This window comes from Seriola lalandi, unplaced genomic scaffold, assembly GCF_002814215.2.
Source record: "Seriola lalandi dorsalis isolate HSWRI2012SDOR001 ecotype SW California unplaced genomic scaffold, Sedor1 jcf7180002054748, whole genome shotgun sequence".
Classification (NCBI taxonomy): Eukaryota; Metazoa; Chordata; class Actinopteri; order Carangiformes; family Carangidae; genus Seriola; species Seriola lalandi.
Genome location: NW_019525301.1, coordinates 103,708 through 124,297, shown reverse-complemented (window position 1 = coordinate 124,297; position 20,590 = coordinate 103,708). Strand labels below are relative to the sequence as shown.

The 20,590-nt window shown below is 41.4% G+C and overlaps 1 protein-coding gene across 13 annotated transcripts in view; it reads left to right on the top strand.

Moving 5' to 3' along the window:
* The window catches only part of foxp1b (forkhead box P1b), a 150,899-nt gene extending 137,747 nt beyond the window's left edge, over positions 1-13,152 (top strand). For 12 of the 13 annotated variants that reach the window (XM_087178901.1, XM_087178899.1, XM_087178900.1 and 9 more), the window contains 7 exons: positions 2,043-2,247; positions 2,428-2,504; positions 3,200-3,301; positions 4,300-4,421; positions 5,295-5,364; positions 5,574-5,740; positions 8,413-13,152. In XM_087178901.1, coding sequence (XP_087035027.1) covers positions 2,043-2,247; positions 2,428-2,504; positions 3,200-3,301; positions 4,300-4,421; positions 5,295-5,364; positions 5,574-5,740; positions 8,413-8,557 — 888 coding nt within the window. In that variant the 3' untranslated portion in view covers positions 8,558-13,152. Of the gene's footprint in view, positions 1-2,042; positions 2,248-2,427; positions 2,505-3,199; positions 3,302-4,299; positions 4,422-4,761; positions 4,932-5,294; positions 5,365-5,573; positions 5,741-8,412 lie in introns of all 13 variants that reach the window. The other variant, XM_087178908.1, reaches the window with a different exon arrangement.
* Positions 13,153-20,590: the final 7,438 nt, after the last annotated feature.

Genomic DNA, 20,590 nt, shown 5'->3' with positions numbered 1-20,590 from the left:
GGGGGGGGTGGGGGGGATCAAAACAAAATGTGCCACATTAGCAGTGCGTGTTTCTGTGTGTGTGGTTGCGCCTGTGTGTGTGTTTGTGTTTGCCTCTGTGTGTGTGGGTGGGTGTCTGCACTCGGTGTCACTAAGCATTCTTGTCAGAAATCTGACCTTTTACGCCATACATAATTAAGGAGGGACTTTTTGTTTATTTTCTTTAGCAGCTTGCCGAGTCAAAGCCAGTATAATTAGATCACCAATTACCATTTAATTAATTTCAGTCTGAAGTCTCATTTTGTCTAGGCACTGGAGTGAGCCCAAATGGTGAGGCAAACAAAGGCAAGGCTATTACCAGCCTGTCTGGCCTATTGTTGAAGCCTCTCTGTGTTTATGGCCAGGGAATATGGATGAAACATGAAACAAAGCCTGCTAATCCACAGGAAGAGAAGTCAACACCACAGCCCCATTCTATTGATAGCATTGTGTCAGAAACACGCAAACCCAAGTGTGATTTATTTTGTTCATGATTTAGAATAACACATCTTCTGCTGCTACTGTTGGTGAGGATGTAGTGTGCACTTGTGCATCCCAGCAATAATCCAAATTATTTGGGCAGACTCGGCCAAAAAGGCAGAGTTCAGCCTCCAAGACATAAATAGACATTGTGAGGACTTGGACACATGTCTGTTAAAATGGGAGAGTCAGAAAACACAAAGCGGAGCGGTTTACAGCATAATAATCGATGAATGTCTCTTTTTTTTAATACAATAAGAATATGTGTAAAATAAAATAAAATAAAATAATGGACGTGTCAATCTTAGATGTCTTTATTATACCTGTTGGTGATGAGAGGTAATTTGGTAGTCCTGCATTTTTGTGTAGAGTCAGATGTTAAAAACCACCATCACCTTCCCGCCATTATCAGCAGAAATTAGACATCTGATCCCTCGTAACCAACAACTGATGTCAGCGATGAGACGCGTCCTCCCCTTCTCCAGCTCTTTATTTCTCTCTCTCTGTTTTTTTTTTTTTTTTTTTTTTTTTTTTTTTTTTTTCCCCCATTTCTTTTTCTCACAGTCTGAAGTCATGTTTAATTTGGAAACTGGCCTCCTTCGGCAAATTAGCAATTAGAACAATTTTGTGGGAATATGTATATGTGTCATTAGTTTTCCTGCCAATTAATAGCTGGAGCAGGGGGTCAGGCTAAAATTTTCCACTTGACTGCTGCTTCAGTATGGAGGCTTGGCACTTGGCTCGGAGCCGCCACAGCTGCTGGAAGCCATGCTATACCTTTGGAGCACTTGCCATAATTAGTTTACCTTGTAGCCATTATTACTTAAATCCCTCCTTCTCCTCAGCCCACCCATCCCATCCACACACACAGGCCTCAGTGGTGAAACCAAATATTCTCTGCACACCGCTGTCCATGAAAATGCCATCTTTACTGCGGCCATCATGGCCCTGATGATGGAGGTCAGTCATATACAGTAGTTAATCATCAGATCACCTCTGTAAGCAGCTCCTAATTAGAGTCCTCATTATAAAATTTCAGCTTGTAATTAGCCCAGATTGGCTTCTTCCTCTGGCTGCCTTATTAGCAGGGCTGCTCAGCGGTTGGTGAGAATCACACTGTCATTTTTCAGAGCTGTTCGGGCCGCCCATCTTCCCTTCACTACTCAACCCTCACCGGTTACCACGCTGCAGAGCCACAGTGGGGGGATGATAAGGTGGGGGGGGTGTTGTCCAAACGGGACAAAAGATTAAACAAAGGCGGCGAAACAGAAAGCTGGGAACGGGCCTGACACGGCAGCAAGAGGGAGGGAGGGAGGGAGGGAGGAGTGTGAAGAATGGAGGAGGTGGAGAGTGGGGCTCCAGGGTTGTTTTCCAAACATTTAGCAAACGTTCACGGATCATCTCAGGTCCCGCCTGCAATTAGAGAAGAGATATGCATAGTCAATGAGGTGTCTGAGACACAGGGGTAATTAGCGGACTAACTGAGCTCCTGTCTGTCTGTGTGTCTCTGTTTGTTCGGCCCTGGTCTGACTTCCTCTCCTCAGCTCAACTTGGTGTCCAACGTCACATTGTCTAAGTCGGCCCCAGAGGCCTCTCCTCCTCTGAGCCTGCCCCAGACCCCCACCACACCGACAGCACCCCTCACACCGCTATCCCAGACCCACTCCGTCATCACAGCCAACAGCCTCCACAGCGTGGGCCCCATGCGACGGCGCTACTCTGAAAAGTACAACATGCCCATCTCTCCAGGTACTGCAGGATGCACACACACAGTCACACTCATCTGTCCTGCATTATAACCACATAACCACACATGCTGCATCTGTATATACACACACAGCCACGTAATCATGCTAATTGGACATTGGTGTTGACACCTGATCATTTTATTCCATGTTGACACAGTGTGTGTTTGTTTCCTGTGTGCAGATATCAGTCAGAACAAAGAGTTTTACATGAATGCAGATGTTAGACCGCCATTCACGTACGCCTCACTAATAAGACAGGTAAGGACTCTGCTTGAACTTTTAATCTATTTGATTTCGAAAGTAGCCGGCAGAGATACAGCTGCTGCACATTCTGCTTTTCAGAAGGTCACAAACTACTTTTTGTCCGTTTTCTCTCTCTCTCTCTCTCTCTCTCCCTCTCTCTCTCTCTCTCTCTCTCTCTCTTCGCTTCTTGTTAAAATTTTTGAACACAATTTAAACTGAGGGGCAGATTAACCGTCTTCAAATGAGTGCAAGAATGCGTACGGGATTCAAAAAACAGCCACATATGACAATTGCATTTGATTAAGCATTTCAGTGGCTGTGATTATTACCAAATTCATTTCACACAACAGTAGGGATGAACCTGTTTTAAGATGGCCAGTCAATTATCGCTCGGCCGTAGTAATCTGGGATCTCAGGAATTAATCTGAGCCGGCCATAATTGCTGCCCTGTAATCTGCCTGAGAAATGTTTTCGCTTGCCCTTCATTTACACCCACAAAAGGAAATATATTCAAATCTGCCGTTTTTTGAATAGAAAGTGCAGAAGACTTCTATAAACACAGTGCACTTTTTACATAGACAGTTTCTTAGCTGTTGTCTGTGTTTTCCTCAAGAGAACACACAAACCCGCATGCCTCTGGTGAATTATTGATCATTTTGTGAAGGAAGCAAAATTGTAAATGTTTGTTTCTGTCACTGTTCCTCATCCAGGCGATCCTCGAATCTCCAGAAAAGCAGCTAACACTAAACGAAATCTACAACTGGTTCACACGAATGTTTGCATATTTTAGGCGCAACGCAGCAACGTGGAAGGTAATTCTGCTGTTCCTCCTGACTCTTTCAGACCAGCACCAGAGAAGAAGGAGACATTGTGTTGATGTTAGGCAGAATTAAATGATAGCCAGGCATAATACCTTCAGAAATGAACCTTTACACAAATACATAACAATCCCCCACTTATTCTGTCCAAATGAACCACCCTTTAAACAAACACACGAACCACACAGAGAAACCAAGCATATGTGCATTCTTGTAAAGAAGAGAACGAAATAGAAAGGGTGGGTGGCATTAGTTTAACATAGCAGTGCTCTGCCAGTGACTCCTGGCTGAGTCCCTCACACTCACTTCAGAAGGGAACACTCTGTTTTCTACCAGGCCACAAACACACACACACACACACACACAAACACGCATGCATGCACAAAATGAAAACAAAACATTAGCCTTAAAAACGAAATGACTCGAGTCAGAGAAAGTGAGATTTTAATGGGAAAGACAGTGATGAAAGCCCCTTCTAAACCTTAGCTGATCTGTGAGATGAAACCCCCACACACACACACACACACACACACACACACACACACACACACACACACACACACACACACACACACACTTACTGTATACACATGCGCTCAGTATAGCTCTTGGAATAAAATGGGGAAGATGTATGCAGGTCTACTTTCATACCTAAATGATCTGGAGTGGACTTAAAAAAAAAATATCAGGAATAAAATGTAAAGTTTATAGCATCTCACACTGTTCAGACTGTCTGAATGATAAGAAAAAAGTATGTCACTTAACTCCATTGTCATGGAGACCAGTAAATATTTACGTGTTGTTTAAGTCATTTGAAACTCAAGGACCATTTACTGCCAATAACATTCTGGTTTATTTATTGTTTTCATTCAGGTTTCTTCCAGTGCCTGTCAAAATATTTCTTCTTTGAAATGAAATTCTTCCCATGTAGACATGTTTACTGTACTGATAGCAACCTTTTTCTTCTCTCTTTGTCTTTGCACCAACTGCAGAATGCAGTCCGGCATAATCTTAGTCTTCACAAGTGTTTTGTGCGAGTAGAAAACGTAAAAGGGGCTGTGTGGACAGTCGACGAAATAGAGTTCCAAAAGAGACGGCCTCAAAAGATCAGTGGGTAGGTTCGGCCTTTTGAGCTTCGACTAGCGTCTGTCTCACCGTTGACTGATGGGAAGAGGCTGCTGCTGCTGCTGCTGCTGCTGCTCCATCTCATTGTCTGTCTGCCATAACGTCCAAAGTCCCCGCTTGCTTTGGCGTGCCTCCCCTTCATGCTTTCAGAAGCCTTTTGGTGATGCTTCATAACCCACAGTGGCTTATTTTCATTTTGATCCTCACCCTCTCCCCTCGTCTGTCTGTCGTCTGTCTGTCTGTGTGTCCGTCCTCTGTCTCTCCTGTCGATCACTGCATCTGCATCTGCCCCCCCCCCCCCCCCCCCCCCTGCTGCTTTGCTTTCCCAGGGTGCCATTCGCACCAACCTTTCCCTGCATAAGTGCTTTGTGAGAGTAGAGGATGAGTTTGGGTCCTTTTGGACTGTTGATGATGACGAGTTTAAGCGCGGCCGCCACATACAGCGAGGCCGCCCTCGGAAATACGCCACTGATGAGAACTTTGATGAGCTGCTCGTACAGTAAGCACTTCCTCCTGCCCTGCAAAACCCCCTGAGGCCCCCCCAACCTCACCTGCATGCTCCCCACCAGTGTTGCCATTATGCTTTTTGTGTTTAGCTCGCCATCCGTCATGCTTTCACAAGATCTACCTCCATCAGCTTAGTCCTTCTTCCCATGAAAGTGGTGATAGTTGTGTGGTATTGTCAAGTGATTGAACATCTCAGAACTATTGCCTTAATCTCCACATTACTACACCAGTAAATGTATTTAGTTCTTATACAAAGTGCATTGATTTCTTTTTATGAAATAAGATACTGTAGCCGAGGAATGCATGCTAGGTGAGACACGAGTCTGTGGTTGTAATTCAATTTCTCTGTTTGCAGAAGTCCAGCCTTAGTGAAGAACATCCAGACCAGCTTGGGCTATGGTCCCACCCTCTCTGCTGCCTTCCAGGTAAAAATAAAATGTGACTTCATCCTGTAGCTGCCTCACTCCCAACTTCCAAAGAGAAAAAAATAAAAGTCTCTGTCCGTCTCATAAGCGCAGTCACCCAGTCGTTGTTTTGAGGGGATGTACTGGTATGAAAAGAGTGATGGGCAACTGAGAAAGTGCTGACAACTCTCTTCCGTTTCACATTTAATGCTTTGGGCTTCGCTTTTCAGGCTTCAATGGCAGAAAACAACATACCTCTATACACTACTGCTTCCATTGGAAGTCCCACCCTCAACTCCCTGGCTAACGCCATCCGTGAGGAGATGAATGGAGCAATGGACCATGGAAACAGCAACGGCAGTGACAGCAGCCCAGGACGCTCGCCCCTGCCAGCTATGTGAGTGGCACACACGCTTTCTATCTCCAACACAGTCTGTGTAAGAAAAGAGAATAAAAGGAAAGAGTTTCAACTCCACTGAGACAGTAACACTCTAAATAGATGTAGACAGCGCCCACCCAAAACGCACTAAAATTACCTAATGCATGGCATCAGATGAAATAGAAACAATGCCAGAGAGGACAATAAATAAAATGAAGAGGGATGATATTGGTGTGGTGTGTGGGGTCATGGCCAGAGCTGCGGCTGGCCTCCCTGCAGAAAAGGAAACTCCACCTTTTCGAAGCTTCCATCATCAGACCGTTCGGGAAGAAAAGACCGGAGCCCCTCTGTTATTTTAACAGCGAGTTTATGAACTCTCCTTTATGTGTCCTGCTGTCTGTCTCGGTCTCGCCATAATCAGCATTCCAATTTGTTAAAATATTTATAAAATGCCAAAACGCAGAGTGACAGAGCTGCTGGCTCCGACACGGTGCAACATGAGCTGCAACACATTCAGAAACGCCTCTGAGCCGCTGAAAGAAAAACAACACAAAAGCATAATTAGTCTGGAGGACATCATCCAAGATTCTCATGTAGGAAAGTTGCGGTCGGCCTGGAAACCGCAGCTCCCCGTTCACTTGTTGTATAGGAGTGTCTGCTAAGTTGTTTGAAGCCTAAAATAATACGGCGCACTCTGCATCGTTTCCAGATGTGGGGGCAGACCACCGATGTGCAGCGCGCGTAGACTCGGGGATGGCCTCCTGAAATGTCTGAGCTTGGGGGAAATTCTGCCTGAAAACAAAAAAAAAAAAAAAAGGTGCAGTAATGAGCTCCTGGCCAAATGGAGGAAAGTGCCATCCCTAATCACTGTGAACATAGCTCTGAGCGTGGCTGTGGAACAGGAAAGGCAGAGACAGGATGGGTGTGCTGGCCTGAAGGCAGCCTGCTTCTCCCTCTGCCCCTCTGCTTCTATCTTTAGGCTGATAGAGCTCACTAACTCTTTCTCCATAATTATGTCTATAAGCTTTATGCAAGTACAAAATGAGTTAAAACTGTTTTCTTTTGCTTTTAAAGAACTTTATTCTCTTATTAACAAAACATACCCACCGTTTCATTCCTTCAGATTGAGCATTAAAGGTTATATACAGTGTCCCCATCAGTGCAAGTGTCCTCACACTCAGGGAATGAGTCTTAAACTAACATATGCAAAAACACCCCTGTTCCTCTTTGATACTTTGGCTCACACTGTAGCTAATACAAGTTCATCACCACAGTTAACTGTGCGACAACATGTGTTTTCCACATGTGCTGCCGCTTGACAAGACACAGCTTTTTAACACAGCGAAGAAACCAGAGTCTGTTTCTGTTAAACAGCCAGACGAGAGTCAGGTATCCAGAGAAGTCTAATTATAAGCAAAGTGTAGAATCAGCATGCAGTTCAATAGCATAATAATAACAATTTCATGTCTGCCCCGCAGCCACAGAGTCAGACCTGAGGCTACGGCACTTGTGGAGTTACTTTGATGTGAAAATGATAGAAAAGCTGACTTTACTTTTTCCCCTTTTTATAATTTACACCAAAATATGTCAGCTCATTAGCATACAAGCGTCTCCATCACAATAGTTGCAAATTACACAAGACGTCCTGGTGTGAATAAATCAAATGTGTGCTTTGGTGATGAAGAATGTGCCAGTTGTCCCTTGTTGTTGTAGTAAATGAGCCCGGTGCCTCATCCTGACACCGCTCTACCTCCACTACAGCAGCCTGGCACCGCAGGTTAGAGCAGCAAGTCCCCTGCAGCTGCTCATAATGTTTTTTTGTTTTTTTTCCTCTGCCACAGCCAGGCCTCCTCTCCCCCTGCGCTTCATTCCTGCTCTGTTTCTGTAATGAGAAATTTGGCAGATCTCATCTCTTTAGTGGCTCTTTTGCCCAGGCTGTAAGCTGTGGGGGGGGGGCTCATGTTTTTTGCCTTGTTTACAAGTGACAGCGTTATTATTCTCATAAGGGCTCTGTTTCTTATCACAGTGTTGTGCCGAGTGCGCCGCTGCTGCTCTCCTCGCGCGCCTTTCCTGCCAGCGCTTTTCTTCCCTTATTGACACTTGGTTGAAAATATGCATTAATTCTGGAGTTTAAAGCATGTATGGCGGTGTCTGGTCGCTGTGTTTGCTTGAAGTTGATTAATGATAGAAGCCGGCTCGGGGTCGTCCTCTGGAGACCCGCCTCGCAGGTTGTGCATGTTAACGAGCAGGAAGGGGAACACACAGCGCGCCGCTGATCCTCCGCCACCAGGAGGCTGACAACGGCAGCCCACTCGCTCCGCAGAGTCCATTCTCTCCTCTCCTCGTCTCACGTTGTTAATCTTCCTCATTTATCAATTCTAAGTGAATACCCTGTTGTCGGTTGCCATGAAAATAAAAAGCCTGCAGCTTTGCCGGGATTGGAATAGCTCAAAAGAAAGCTGAAATTATCATCAGCACCACTGAGGCCCCCACTCACAGTCTCACTGTAGCCAGACATTTGTTTTTGTTCCCCTGTTTCCTTCTCTATAAACAGAATCAGCACAGGTCTGTATCACTTTGTGGCTGCCTGTGTGAGAGGTTATAAAAAAAAAAAAAAAAAAAAAAAGGATGTAAGAAAGTTAAGGATGGCAGAAGTGGAGCTACATTTTCACTCTCTTCTCCTCCTCCAGGCATCACATCAGCGTTAAGGAGGAACCACTGGACCCCGAAGACCATGAAGGGCCCCTCTCCCTGGTAACGACCGCCAATCACAGTCCGGATTTCGATCACCACAGAGATTACGACGACGACCAGGGCCACGACGACATGCTGTAAGGGTTAGCGCCAGCCCTCCCCAGCCTCAGAGGCAGAGGCAGTCTGGGTCATCTGGGAGACGAGAAGCGCTCCGCAGATAACAAACACTGAACTGCAGTCTCAGCCACTGATGACAGCTCTCAAATGTCTCCAAGTTAACTTTTTAGTGCCATTACAATACATAGCAAAAACACACACAAACAACACAGAAATACACCCGACGTGAGGGTCCTCTTTTCTGATTCCTTTCTACTTTTGATTTAAGTAAAGCTTAAAAAGTGAAAACTTCATTTCTACTCATGTGTCGGACGGACTTGTTTGGTACGGGGGCGACGTGCTCGCGGTCAGACTCTGGGAGACCCTCGCCGTGCAGCCAGGACGTACTGCACTCTGCGGACTGCAGGAGGGGTTGTGTCTCTCCCCCACCCACCCCCACTCCCTCTCTCTCTTTCTTTTTCTCTCCCTCTCTCTGTCACAGACACACACATCTAACCACAAACTGAAGAGAGAGAGAATGACTGACATTTAATTTACACCGTGCTTGCGTGTGTGTGTCTGTGTGTGTGTGTGTGTGTGTGTGTGTGTGTGTGTGTGTGTGTGTGTGTGTGTGTCTGGGTGTGTGTGTCTGGGTGTAAGGGAGAACGAGTGCAGACTTCTGTTCATTGTCACTGCCTTCAACACTTCTGATTGGTTTGATTCCATCTAGGGTGGGAGGGATGTTTTTATTTGGGTGTATTTTTTGTTTGGGGGGTGAGAGGTTCTAAAATATCAACATAATGTGTCTTTTCCATCATTCAATGCTGTTCTTGATGTTGCATCTTTTTTTTTCTTTTTTTTTTAATTTCTTTAAACTGATCAGACCTCATGCCCATGCTGTGGAGATTCTGTGTGGTCAGCACTTGATGATGAATGTTTATGATTTCCTTTCATGTTGTTCTTTTAAACACACACACATGAAGCAGAATGTCAGATACCGAGCAGTATTTTTCTGTCATTTATTCCACAATCTTCCCAGCATAAGAAAAGAAGAGAAAAAAGAAAAAAAAAAAGTCACCACCACTCTGAGGTGTAGCCCACCCCTCACCACCTCCCTCATGAAGTCCATTGGCAATGCACTACTCATAATGAAGGCTCTCTCCACGCATCAATGAAGCTTAATTTAAGATGCGAATGAATGACAGAGAAATCATGCAGGTTATGGTTTATCCTTATGAAATTATACTTTAAAACAGCCCCTCACGGCAGAGCATGCTTAGCTGCAACAGAATTTCTGATCACTTACAAGCTCCAGGTTTTTTAAAGCAAAATGAAAATGTCAGGTGTGCACCGGCGAGATAATGATTTAGACCAACTAATTGTGATTCCTGAACACAACTGTCATTGTTAATCAAACGTGTCTGCTTTCCACGCTGTAATTTCATTCAGAGCTTGAAAGATAAACGTGCATTCCCTGTAGTTTTATTTGTATCACACGCATGACCAGTTTTAAGTTTTTTAGTGAGTGTTAATAATTGCACACCAGATGAAATGCTCATTTTCTTTCCTCCAAGGGAACAAAATCCCAAGACTTTGCAATAAGACCTAAACATTGCACATTCCAGCATTTGACAGCCATCAGAAAGGGGCCCAGACGTACAGTATATGCCATGTAGGGGATGTGGATGCCTCGTTGTTCAGTGTCACCCAAAAAGCCAATAGTTGTAGTCCACAACATTGAACTGAGTGAAATCCACATGTGGTTTTGTGACGCAGCGACAAAAAAATTCCAGCCTTGATAGAGCTAAATTTTAAAGAGACCATGAATTTCAAGACTGCAATCAACCACTTTTAATTTGTTTTATTTATTATCATTATTATTATTATTATTATTTTATGTTTTATTTGGCTTTTTTTTTAAGTTGTTAATGTGTTTTAATATCTTGTTCTGTGACTACCAAAGATAAACTACAAAGTCAATGTTGTGTGTTCCATGCAATAGCTGATAAGGCCAAATATCTCTCCTCCATTCTCTCCCATTGGACGATCTCAGCAGCTGCGGTCGGGCCGGTGGCAGACTGAATCGAGGGAAATGCTCCTCAAACTGGTGTTTTCATTCATTTTTATAATTAAAAAAAAAAAAAAACCAAAGGGGGGGTGTCTTGAACAGGACAGCTGCAGTAATTTTTTGCAGTGACCAAATCTGAATGGGAGGCGCTGACAGTCTGACTACATGATGACCAAATTAGGGAAACTTTTTTTTTTTTTTTTTTTTTTTTTCGTCTTTGGGCCAGTGAGTTGAAAAGGGAGCTTTTTTGGTCAGGAACAGATTTGTGTGCAACATAAAGGGTATGTAGAGAAAGCTGATGAGGAAAAATATACTGGTAAATGGGAAAAGCTTTGCAGAGAACAATGTGAAATGGATTCTATACTTCAACTGGACCACACAATGATTCAATGTGTCTCTTCTTTTATTCCTTAACTTTTGTATGCTTTGAAATGATTGTATGCCACTTGTTAGGGGTTTTAGTGTCTTTGTTAAGATTGGCAAGACTTTATGATTGTGTTTAGTTTCTGTCAACTTATTACTTTTTATATTAAAAAACACTCCTGTCAACTAATAAGCTGGGTACAAGGTACTTTATGGCAGTTATTGTTATTGTTATTATTTTTTTTTTTTTAAGTTCACCGCTCATTAACTAAAAAGGAAAAAGGGCAATCTGTGGTTTCCAGAAGATGTATTTAATATCCAGGCAGCTGTGGGATGGGTCAGTTACAGCCGGGGCTAGGATCGTGAGAACAGAGCCAAGCTCATCCACAAACCCCCAGTCATCTGGCTGGTTTGTTTGGTATTCAAAAAGGAGGGAAAAGCGCTGGTTAGATTAGAACATTCTCAGCATGTGTAGCTTGACATTACTAAAGATAACAGCATGAGAAAACCGTTAGTACGCATACCTCATTTCAAACCTATAGGGAATGATTCAATTAAATGAGAAGAGAAATAAACAAACATTTCACTCAGTTGCACTTAGTTGTATGTCTTGCATGTGTAGTCTGATACTGTAGAGAGAAAAAAGTACAAAAAAAAAAAAAAGAAAAATGAGAAAATTAGAGCTTGTTTATCTTAAAGGTTTCATCCTTTTTGCCAAAACCAATCCAAACCTCAGGCCTTTTGTTCATGGAGATATCACCCAGCTGTGTGTGGCACATTCATCCTGTCTGTTCTCTGATGGGTTGTTTTAAGGGCGTTCCAATATTAGGTTGTACATACATGTCAGTATAGCCTTTGTCTTTTCCTGTCCTCTCTCTCTCTCTATTGTTTTTTTTTTGTTTTTTTTTTTAAGATCAAAAAATACATTTGTGTTATGATGTTTGCTTTATCGCCACTGCTTTGTATTAACTATGAAATAGCTATGAGAAAAACTGCTGTATGTATTGGAATAGCAAACTGTGCTGCAAATGTATTTTACTTAGTAATCCTTGCTTTAAAAAAAAAAAAAGAAAAAAAAAATCACATCATCCTCACAGACATCTGGGTGAGCTGGGCAGGGGCAGGCTGGGGGGGAGATTATCCCCGATTTTGGATTTTAAACTGTAATATAGAAAACAGACTTTTCTCTGTTATCATTGACCTAAGCATTTTGTACAGATTTTTTTCCCTCTTTGTGTTAAGCTGTTTTTGATACTTCCTTTTGATGGTCCAACCACTGCCTTCTGTGGCTGTATGTTAAAGATTACTGCTCTGAGAAAAGGGCAGACAGGTATATTTCCTCTACAAGATGGAAATATCTTGCATGACTAATCCCAGGGTCACAGAGATTGGGGTGGTGGGGGTGGGGGTATGGTTTAAGTGGTCAGTAATAATATAAGGGTGTATCAATCTAATGATATTTTATATGAAATTAATAGGAAAAAGAAGAAAAATATGCAGTGCCAAGATGTAAAGAATATTGTTAAATGCTGTCTTTTTTTTTTTCCTTTTTTTTTGTTTGAGAAATTCATTTCACTCGCGCATCAGAGATGTGTCCTTCTCATCCACTTCACGTAGGTAAAAACACAAACATTTTGTTTGGCATCAAGATATTTATATTTTTATCTCAAGGGTCATTGTAAATGAGTCAAACCAAGCACAGCAGGCAGGTCGAAGGTGTAACGTCCTGCAAACTGCGGCCGTGTGGCATCAGATCCCCCACAACATCACACACACACACACACACACTGGCACCCGAGCTAAGACGCCATTGTTTCATCCATCACTAACCATCCAGCCCGCTGTCATTCCGTCCCCCTCTTTCCTCTTTCTCCCTCTCTCACATCACACTTTGTTTTTTTTTTCTACATGGAGGGGGGAGGGAGGGAAAGAAGAGGGGGTAGGGGGAGGCAGCCGAAGAGCTGTCACGGTGCTCTCATCCTGCAGCAGCTTGTCTTTCTTTCTCTTTCTTTCTTTTTTTTCTTTGAAGATGTACTCTGTACTTTCTTTTTTTCCTGTTTTTTTATAGAGAAATATTATTGCTCATCATTTCCATCAGTCTGTAACCTCCTCATCATTCCTTGTCTGTCTGATGCAGACCACTCTCTTGTTGTCAGTGGCGATGACTGACGTGAGCATTCTAAACATGCAATAAAATGCTGGTTGTTCAGATCGTTTCCTCAAGTCTCTCATTGCATCTGTTTCATACAGTGAGCTGCATTTTTTTATTGTATCAACTCTTAATGCAGAATTAAGTCCACATCTAAAGTTTGACTTGCACATGAAAGATGCACTTTCTGCAGCTTCTTAATACCGAATGCAGCCTGTTTGTTTGGCTGTTAATGTGTCAAAAGTTTCTCACTGATACAAACTCACACTGTAGGATATACCAGATATTTCTACCTGCAGAACAGTTTAACACAGACCTGTGTTTGTCATCTGCTGCAGGACTCCCATCTCAGCCTCAACATTAAATTATATCGTAATTAAAAAGAGACAGTTAAACTGTCTTTCCCTAACAGCAATTTAGGTAACTGCATTTGATAAGCTATAAATTGTAACACCATTAAAATTCCAGAAATAATAGCGATATGGATTTGGTGACAGGAGCTAATGCTGATGACCAGGACTTGTGTTTTTACGACAGAGGCACAGGTCATGTTGGCCACTAAACAGGAGACAAAGATCAAGTCTAAGCACTTTTAATCTTGTGAAACAAGCAATTACAAATAGTTGCATTGATTTGTTAAAAAGCTTTAGGTGACATAAATCGTTTCTTGCTTAGCTTATTGCAGGAAAACATAAATGTCAAGTGTATTATTAATTAAGGCCTTTGAAAGACAAGATTTAATGGAAACGATATAAAATCACAAGCAATCTTTCTGTTGGCAGTATTTCACAGGATACTCAGGCTTCACGTGTGTCCGTGTTGTCATGACACTGATCACAAACTGGATCAGATAACATAAAGTTAGAGGGAACACACAGTAATGGAAGGTGTTTGTGTAGTTTAAAAATCAGCCATTAACAGAAGCATTCGCATAAATTAACTGCACAGTAACTTTCAGAGAGGCACTAACATATGATATTATTATAGTCCATAAAGTTGGATGAAATATTATGGGAACAGTGGGTCTGTAGATATATTGACACAGTGACATGATCAGCCAATACTCGCCTTCAATACATAAATTCAGTCTAACTGGACAAAATTTTAGACTTTGTGAATAATTTTCACATTTACATCCACTAAATATAGACCCTTAAATGCAACAAACTACAGTTTAAGTATGGTTTTAATTCCTCTAATAGCTGTGCAGGTTGGTTCAAATAAAACATACAATACCTTGCAATACCAAGTTATACCACAGCCAGAATCATCAATATTGATATCTATACCAATACTTTTTTACCTAAAAGAAACTAATGTGGTATCACACAGGAAGAGACTTTATTTATGATCAAGACATCATTTGCATGCATCTAAATGCATTTCCTTCACTCACAAATCTGCCAAACATGAAGCATCCTGAATAAAAAACATGTTTATTGTGGGAATTCTCTGAAATTCTCATAAATTTGATGTGCTCTTTCATTTCAAGTTCTAAAGACTGGCTGAAAGCAATGTGCCCAAATGTTGAGCAGTACAAATTGAAACAAAAGACTGCTTTTGCGTTACGAGCGTGCAGCTTTCCGCTTCTTTATTTGATGCCTGCCTGCGAGCGAGCACTGAAATAGTCGCATGTTTTACTTCACCGAATTATCTGAATAAACAAATTGCATGCACATATCAACAGTAGAGAAACATAAAGTGCATGCAGTGAGAAAAGTTGCAAGAAAATGTTTTCGGGATCAGTACTTTATGTATCAATCAGCCCGACCTGAGCTTCAAGTCAGTGGACTTTATATGTGGTGCTCAAAGTATTAAAAAATCAACAGCTCTATCTTTATCCAGAAACAATTAATCCACAGACCTCACTGTCATGTGTTTGTTATTTGTTCCTTTGAATGACTTTCTACCAAAGAAATGAATGGTCCCAATCAAAACCTGTTGACAGTGTGTTCTTTAAGAAGTGTTGCTAGGAACAGTTAGCTCAATGTTTTGAACCTTAATTAAAGAAATACTCTAAGACTAGAGTCGCTATTTCTGTAATTTGACTGCGCAACTGCATTGACTTCATCTGTGTTCATGTTTCTGTTGCAAATTTCCAGTGATGTATCTAGCTAGATGTGTAGGAAGATGAATTCCCATTCTCATAATGACTACAGACCTGTCATTAGTTGATTTCTTTTCTCCAACCAGGAAAACTGGGCTGTCATTGAGCACAACACCAGACCAAACAAATCTGAGATGTTGACCAAGATGCTTTGGAAGATCATAAAAGAAACCCTGAAGAAAAAGAAATACCCATGGTAAGTTAAAGGGGCTATTTGTAAGTTTTCTCTGCCGCCAAACATGGTTTCTTGCCATGAGCAGGTGGTGGTGATTGTCGCTTGACAAGAGCTTGGGCCATTGGTGCATTTACAAGACAAGAGGTTGTAATACTGTACATCCTCTGAGCAGTGCTACGTTTTCAGGGCAGATTAGAGGCTACAGTGAGACGCTATTGGAAAGAGACAAGATGCACTGGGGCAAGCTTAGCATGCTAACTTCAGTAGAAGAAAATACATGATAGATATAAGAGCTAACATTGTGTTACTTTCCACCTCTGGAGACAGCTCTACCTGAGTAAGGAATCAAGTTTGATGCTGAACTTACATTGCCATTTTGACTCACTCACTTTAGTATTTTAATTCATAATCCACTTTTTGTTCTTTTCCTAGCAGATAAACTTCTTGAAACAGGATCATTTTTCAATGCTGTGAGAACCACATACAGGCAATAAAACCAAAACTAGAGGTAAGCAAGAAAACATGTTCTTTTTGTAAACTGGTTGAACTGACCCTTTAACTTCACTGACAGATCACTAATCATTTTCTTCCACAGTCAAGAATGTTGCTGTTTAACCCCAAACAGATGCTCTGTTGTTGCTCTGTCCTGCCCCACAGACACCGAGCAGCCCACAGTCGTATTATTTAGCTCTGTAAGAATGCAAAAACAAACGTGGATAGCTGCTGTTCACTTTATTCTAATTAAAGTGTGGCACAGCCTCACCCATTCACACAAGAGCTTCAGTCAAATAGTCAAAGCTGGCAAACTCCCAACATTGCAGCAAGGCAATTAGCTGTCCTGCAGTGTTTGTTATTCATGGTTTGATGTAAAAATTTGTTTATTAAGACGGGCTGTAGGCGCTGGTGTGCAATAGACCTGCTTGTAATTAGATTCCAATTATTTGTCTGTTTCTGATATTGTAAACTGGCACTTACCACATCAGTTAAATTGACACACTGCACTGCTTGGTTTACTCAGTAATTAAAATGTGTTCTGTTAATTAGATGATGACCACTTTATTCCAGGGCTCTTGTGTTTGGGCTCCTCGGCAGCTCGCTGTTTGGATCATGAGTTGCCAGACGCTTCCCTAATCAGCCCTTGTTTTGTTTCAATTACCACCTGCTGTTCAAAAGGCATGCCTCACTGCCCCCCACCCCTACACACACACACACGCTTACACTCACGCATACACAACAATACCGCAAGGCCTGTATCACTACCAGCTCCAGCTCCAACACAACAATCAGTAATTCACAGCTGGGCTCGCTTTCTTCTTTATTAGAAGGCACAGCTAGGTTTCAAAGAGAGTCCAAGCAATTAAAAAGGGAACTAAAGGAAGATGAAAGTATAAAGGTACTTATCACATCAGTTAGCAGGCCCTGTGTGAGTAGCCAATGGTAATTACGCTCATTGAGTAAATAGCTGAGATGCTCAGATGTCGTCTTCTCTTGGTAACAGAGGGTTAAGGGTGGGGGAGCTGTTGGATCCACTGATGGGTTCACTAACTGAAGACGACTACAATATAATGCAGGTGCTGCGATGGGAACTGAATCTGGATGCAACGTTGGTTAAAGACCTGCTCGCTCATGTTGTTATAGCAACCCATATCCCTGAGTTTCTTCCCTTTGAAACTCAGCTGTGAAGCGTGTTGACTTTTGTTCTCTGAAAACAACATTTTCAGTTTAAAGTTTCCCTGTTTTGTCTTTCATTTGATTATTTAGGGAACACACTTACCAACTTTTTCTGGAGTTTTTAACTATATCATACAATCTTCATCAACAGAGTCAGTGCAGTTGTCATGGAGATGCATCTGTTGACATGTACTGTTAGCTTAGTAACCGTGATAATTTCATTGACGACACTTCATAACCACTTGTGTCAGTTCCCAGTTCAGTTAAGTTCAAAACAGATATCAGATTAAATGCCAAGTCAAGCCTAAAAATTATCATTCCTTTACAAATTCAAAATCAATACTTTGTAAGTTTTCTCTGCTGTCAAACATTGTTTCTTGCCGGGAGCGGGTGGTGGTGATTGTCACTTGACAGAGCTTCAACCATTGTTGTCTTTATAATACAAATGGTTATAATACGCCCTCTGAGCAGCACTATGTCTTCACGGCAGAGTGGAGGCTACAGTGAGGAAATGAAATGAATGCGACACTGTTGCACTGGATGACATGTTCCTTCATTGCCATTAACACACACTGTAGTTTATTTTGACTCAATCACCTACACCAACAGCACCAAGAACACCAAATGTGTGCTAATAGTACCTAAATAGTCCCTGACAAATGCACTATTTCCTTTTGTTTGAGCAAAGTTAAAACTACAGCACTCAGCTTATTAACAAAATTGCAGAGCCTGTTTTAAAAATTAAACTATCTATGTGTGAGCTATTAGATTTATGTCTTTGGTAGGAACCATTGGGCTTGAGTCTGAGTGCCATAGTAAGGGTCAGAAGGTCAGAAAGTGCTGAGAGACAGACTAAAACATTATTGATTAAAATTACTGTTGTTGACAATACGAAAAAATGTAGAATAAGACAGTTTTATTCTTTGCTCATAAGAAATGTACATCAAGAATAGTCGACAAAGATAGTGCATAGAAAACGTTCTACAGATAAAAAATTTTAAACCGGCCCATTTTATGTTTTGAGGTGAAAATCGATTTAACAAGACTCGTTTCTGTGTTGAGACTGGACTCCAGTGTAGTGATCCAGTATTCTAACCTGTTGGTGTGGAGCAGGTGTGGAGCATACAGCCTCAGGTTGATCCTGCTCTAACTCCAGTGATGAACTGTACTGCAGGTCTCCACTCAGCTTCAGCTCTCACTGTCTGACCTGTACTCATGTCCCAGCATTCAGCATTACTAGAAGAAATGTTTGGTTTGAATAATTGAAGAGATGCAAAACAACACGATTACGTCTACAATAATTACATCTGGTTCTCGCACTTTGTCTCCTAGAGAAATAGCTGCTGCTGGGAGGGTTTTTAAAAATGATGATAGATCTGTGATGAGGAGATAAAAAAAACAAAAACAATGGGCCTCCAAAAGCGAGACACTGATTATTTCTTTGGTTTCACACAGTGTGCTAGCCATGTTAGAGCTAATGTTTTAAGACTGAAAAATGGTTTTATGTTCGAAAATACCATTTTCATGTCTGCTGTTGGAACTGCAGTAAAATACACTTGTGCTTTCTGACATTTTGGGATTTATGCTTATTTGATTTCTTGCTGAGAGTTAGATGAGAAGATTGATACCACTCTCATGTGAAATGAGAAAGTACCACCAGCAGATGGTTAGCTTAGCTTAGCATAAAGCCTGGAAACAAGGAGAAACAGCTAGCTTGGCTCCGTCAAAGCATAAGAAAATCTGACATTCATTGTATTAATCAGCGAGCTTTAGAGGTCCTGGTAGATGGATTTTGTTACCTTTGGACAGAGCCAGGCTAGCTGTTTCCCCCCTTTTCTAGTTTTTGTGCTAAGCCAAGCTAATGGGCGGCTGGTTGTAGCTTCATCTTCAGTGTACAGACATCAGAGTGGTGTCAATCATCTCTTCTTACTCTTGGCAAGAAAACAAATAAGAGTATTTTCCAAAATGCTGGAAATGGCAAATCCAACTGTCAAACCACCTACAATTTAACACTTGAAATGGTCATAAAATTATCTACAACTACATAATCCCTACTTTCTTAAATAAAACTGCACACAATACACAAGCTTTCATTTTATTTTTTTGATTTAGAAGCATCTCCACTCATGTGGAAATTTAAATAGGCTAATAGTTTGGTGGTTCTCTGACAGATTTACCTAAAAAGAAGTGTATTAGTGTAAACCGTAGATAGCCTTCATCGGCAACAGCCTGAATTTCTATTCACTTCCCTCCTGCTCTGATTCCTATATAGGCTTTCTCTCACTCCCCTGTGAATTTAATGTTTTTTTCTCCTCCTTTCTTTGAAAAAAAAAAGCTATCATTTAAACATGTCATGGGTAGTGTTTACCTGCAGTGAACCTTGATTGAGGAAGCCTGTGACTTTACACTGATGCCCTCCTAATCTGTATGACTGGCATGCTAATTTCTCTGACGCTGCCATTCAAAACACAAACATGAAATGTTGGTTTTAGAACCGGGAGACCTGGTAGAGTGAATTTCAAGTGCTTATTCAAATATTTCATTAAAATGTAAATTTTTACAACGCTGTACGTCTAGCTGTGCACAAGGCATGACTTAAGAAGTTATGAAGTTATAACAGCATTTCTCTCTCTGATGCCAATTAACTGGTGGGGAGACTATAATGTCCTTACCTTGTTTTATCGCCACATAACAGCGTGCCAACAAATGCATCTCATGTAACAGGAGTTTCAGGTATTGACAGCTAGGATTGGTGGACTGGAAGAAAAAAAAAGAGAGAATGTCAAACATGAAGCCTCCTGAAGAGTGGTGGATAATCAATTCTCTTATCTCACACAAAGTGCAAATGAAGTGATTAAAATTAGGGTTATATGCAAAAGCAAGAAGTGAAAGTGAATTGTAAATGAGTGCGGCGGCCACACAGCTGGCTACTGCTGCTGCTGAACGTGTGGGTTTATCTCCAAGATTTGTCAGGACCAGAAAACAAAACGTTAAAGGTTCACTTCACTCAGGCTGGTATGAAAGCAAAGAAAGACCCTAATTATGAATTTCATTACTGTGAAATTCAACCACCAATGATTACTTCATGTTAAAATTTATAAGCTAAATAAATATATATGTTTACTTTGAAAAACATAAATCTGAAGTGATGTGGTTTGTACTATCCTCTCTAGAATTTCTGGAAAGGTCTTGCTAGTTCAACATTTTTCTTTTCTTTTTACTTGTTTTTGTTTGTTTGTTTCTTTTATGTTGTGTTTCTTTTATTTTCTATGGTCACAAATTGTCGTCAATAGGCTACATATGGTGAAATGATCCTTGGTAGCTCCGACTGTTGTTTGAAGTTTCTGATTTAACCAGAGTCCCTCAAGAGTAGTAGAGAACAGCATTTTCATACAAAATATACAACATAAGGGTAATACAATACAGAGAAAAGAAAAAGAAAAGAGGAGAGAAAAAGCTCACACAAAACAAATCCACACAACAACAATAAACTATCTTTTTCACTTGACTTAGATGTGAAATGGATTTGAGACGCTGGGAAACGA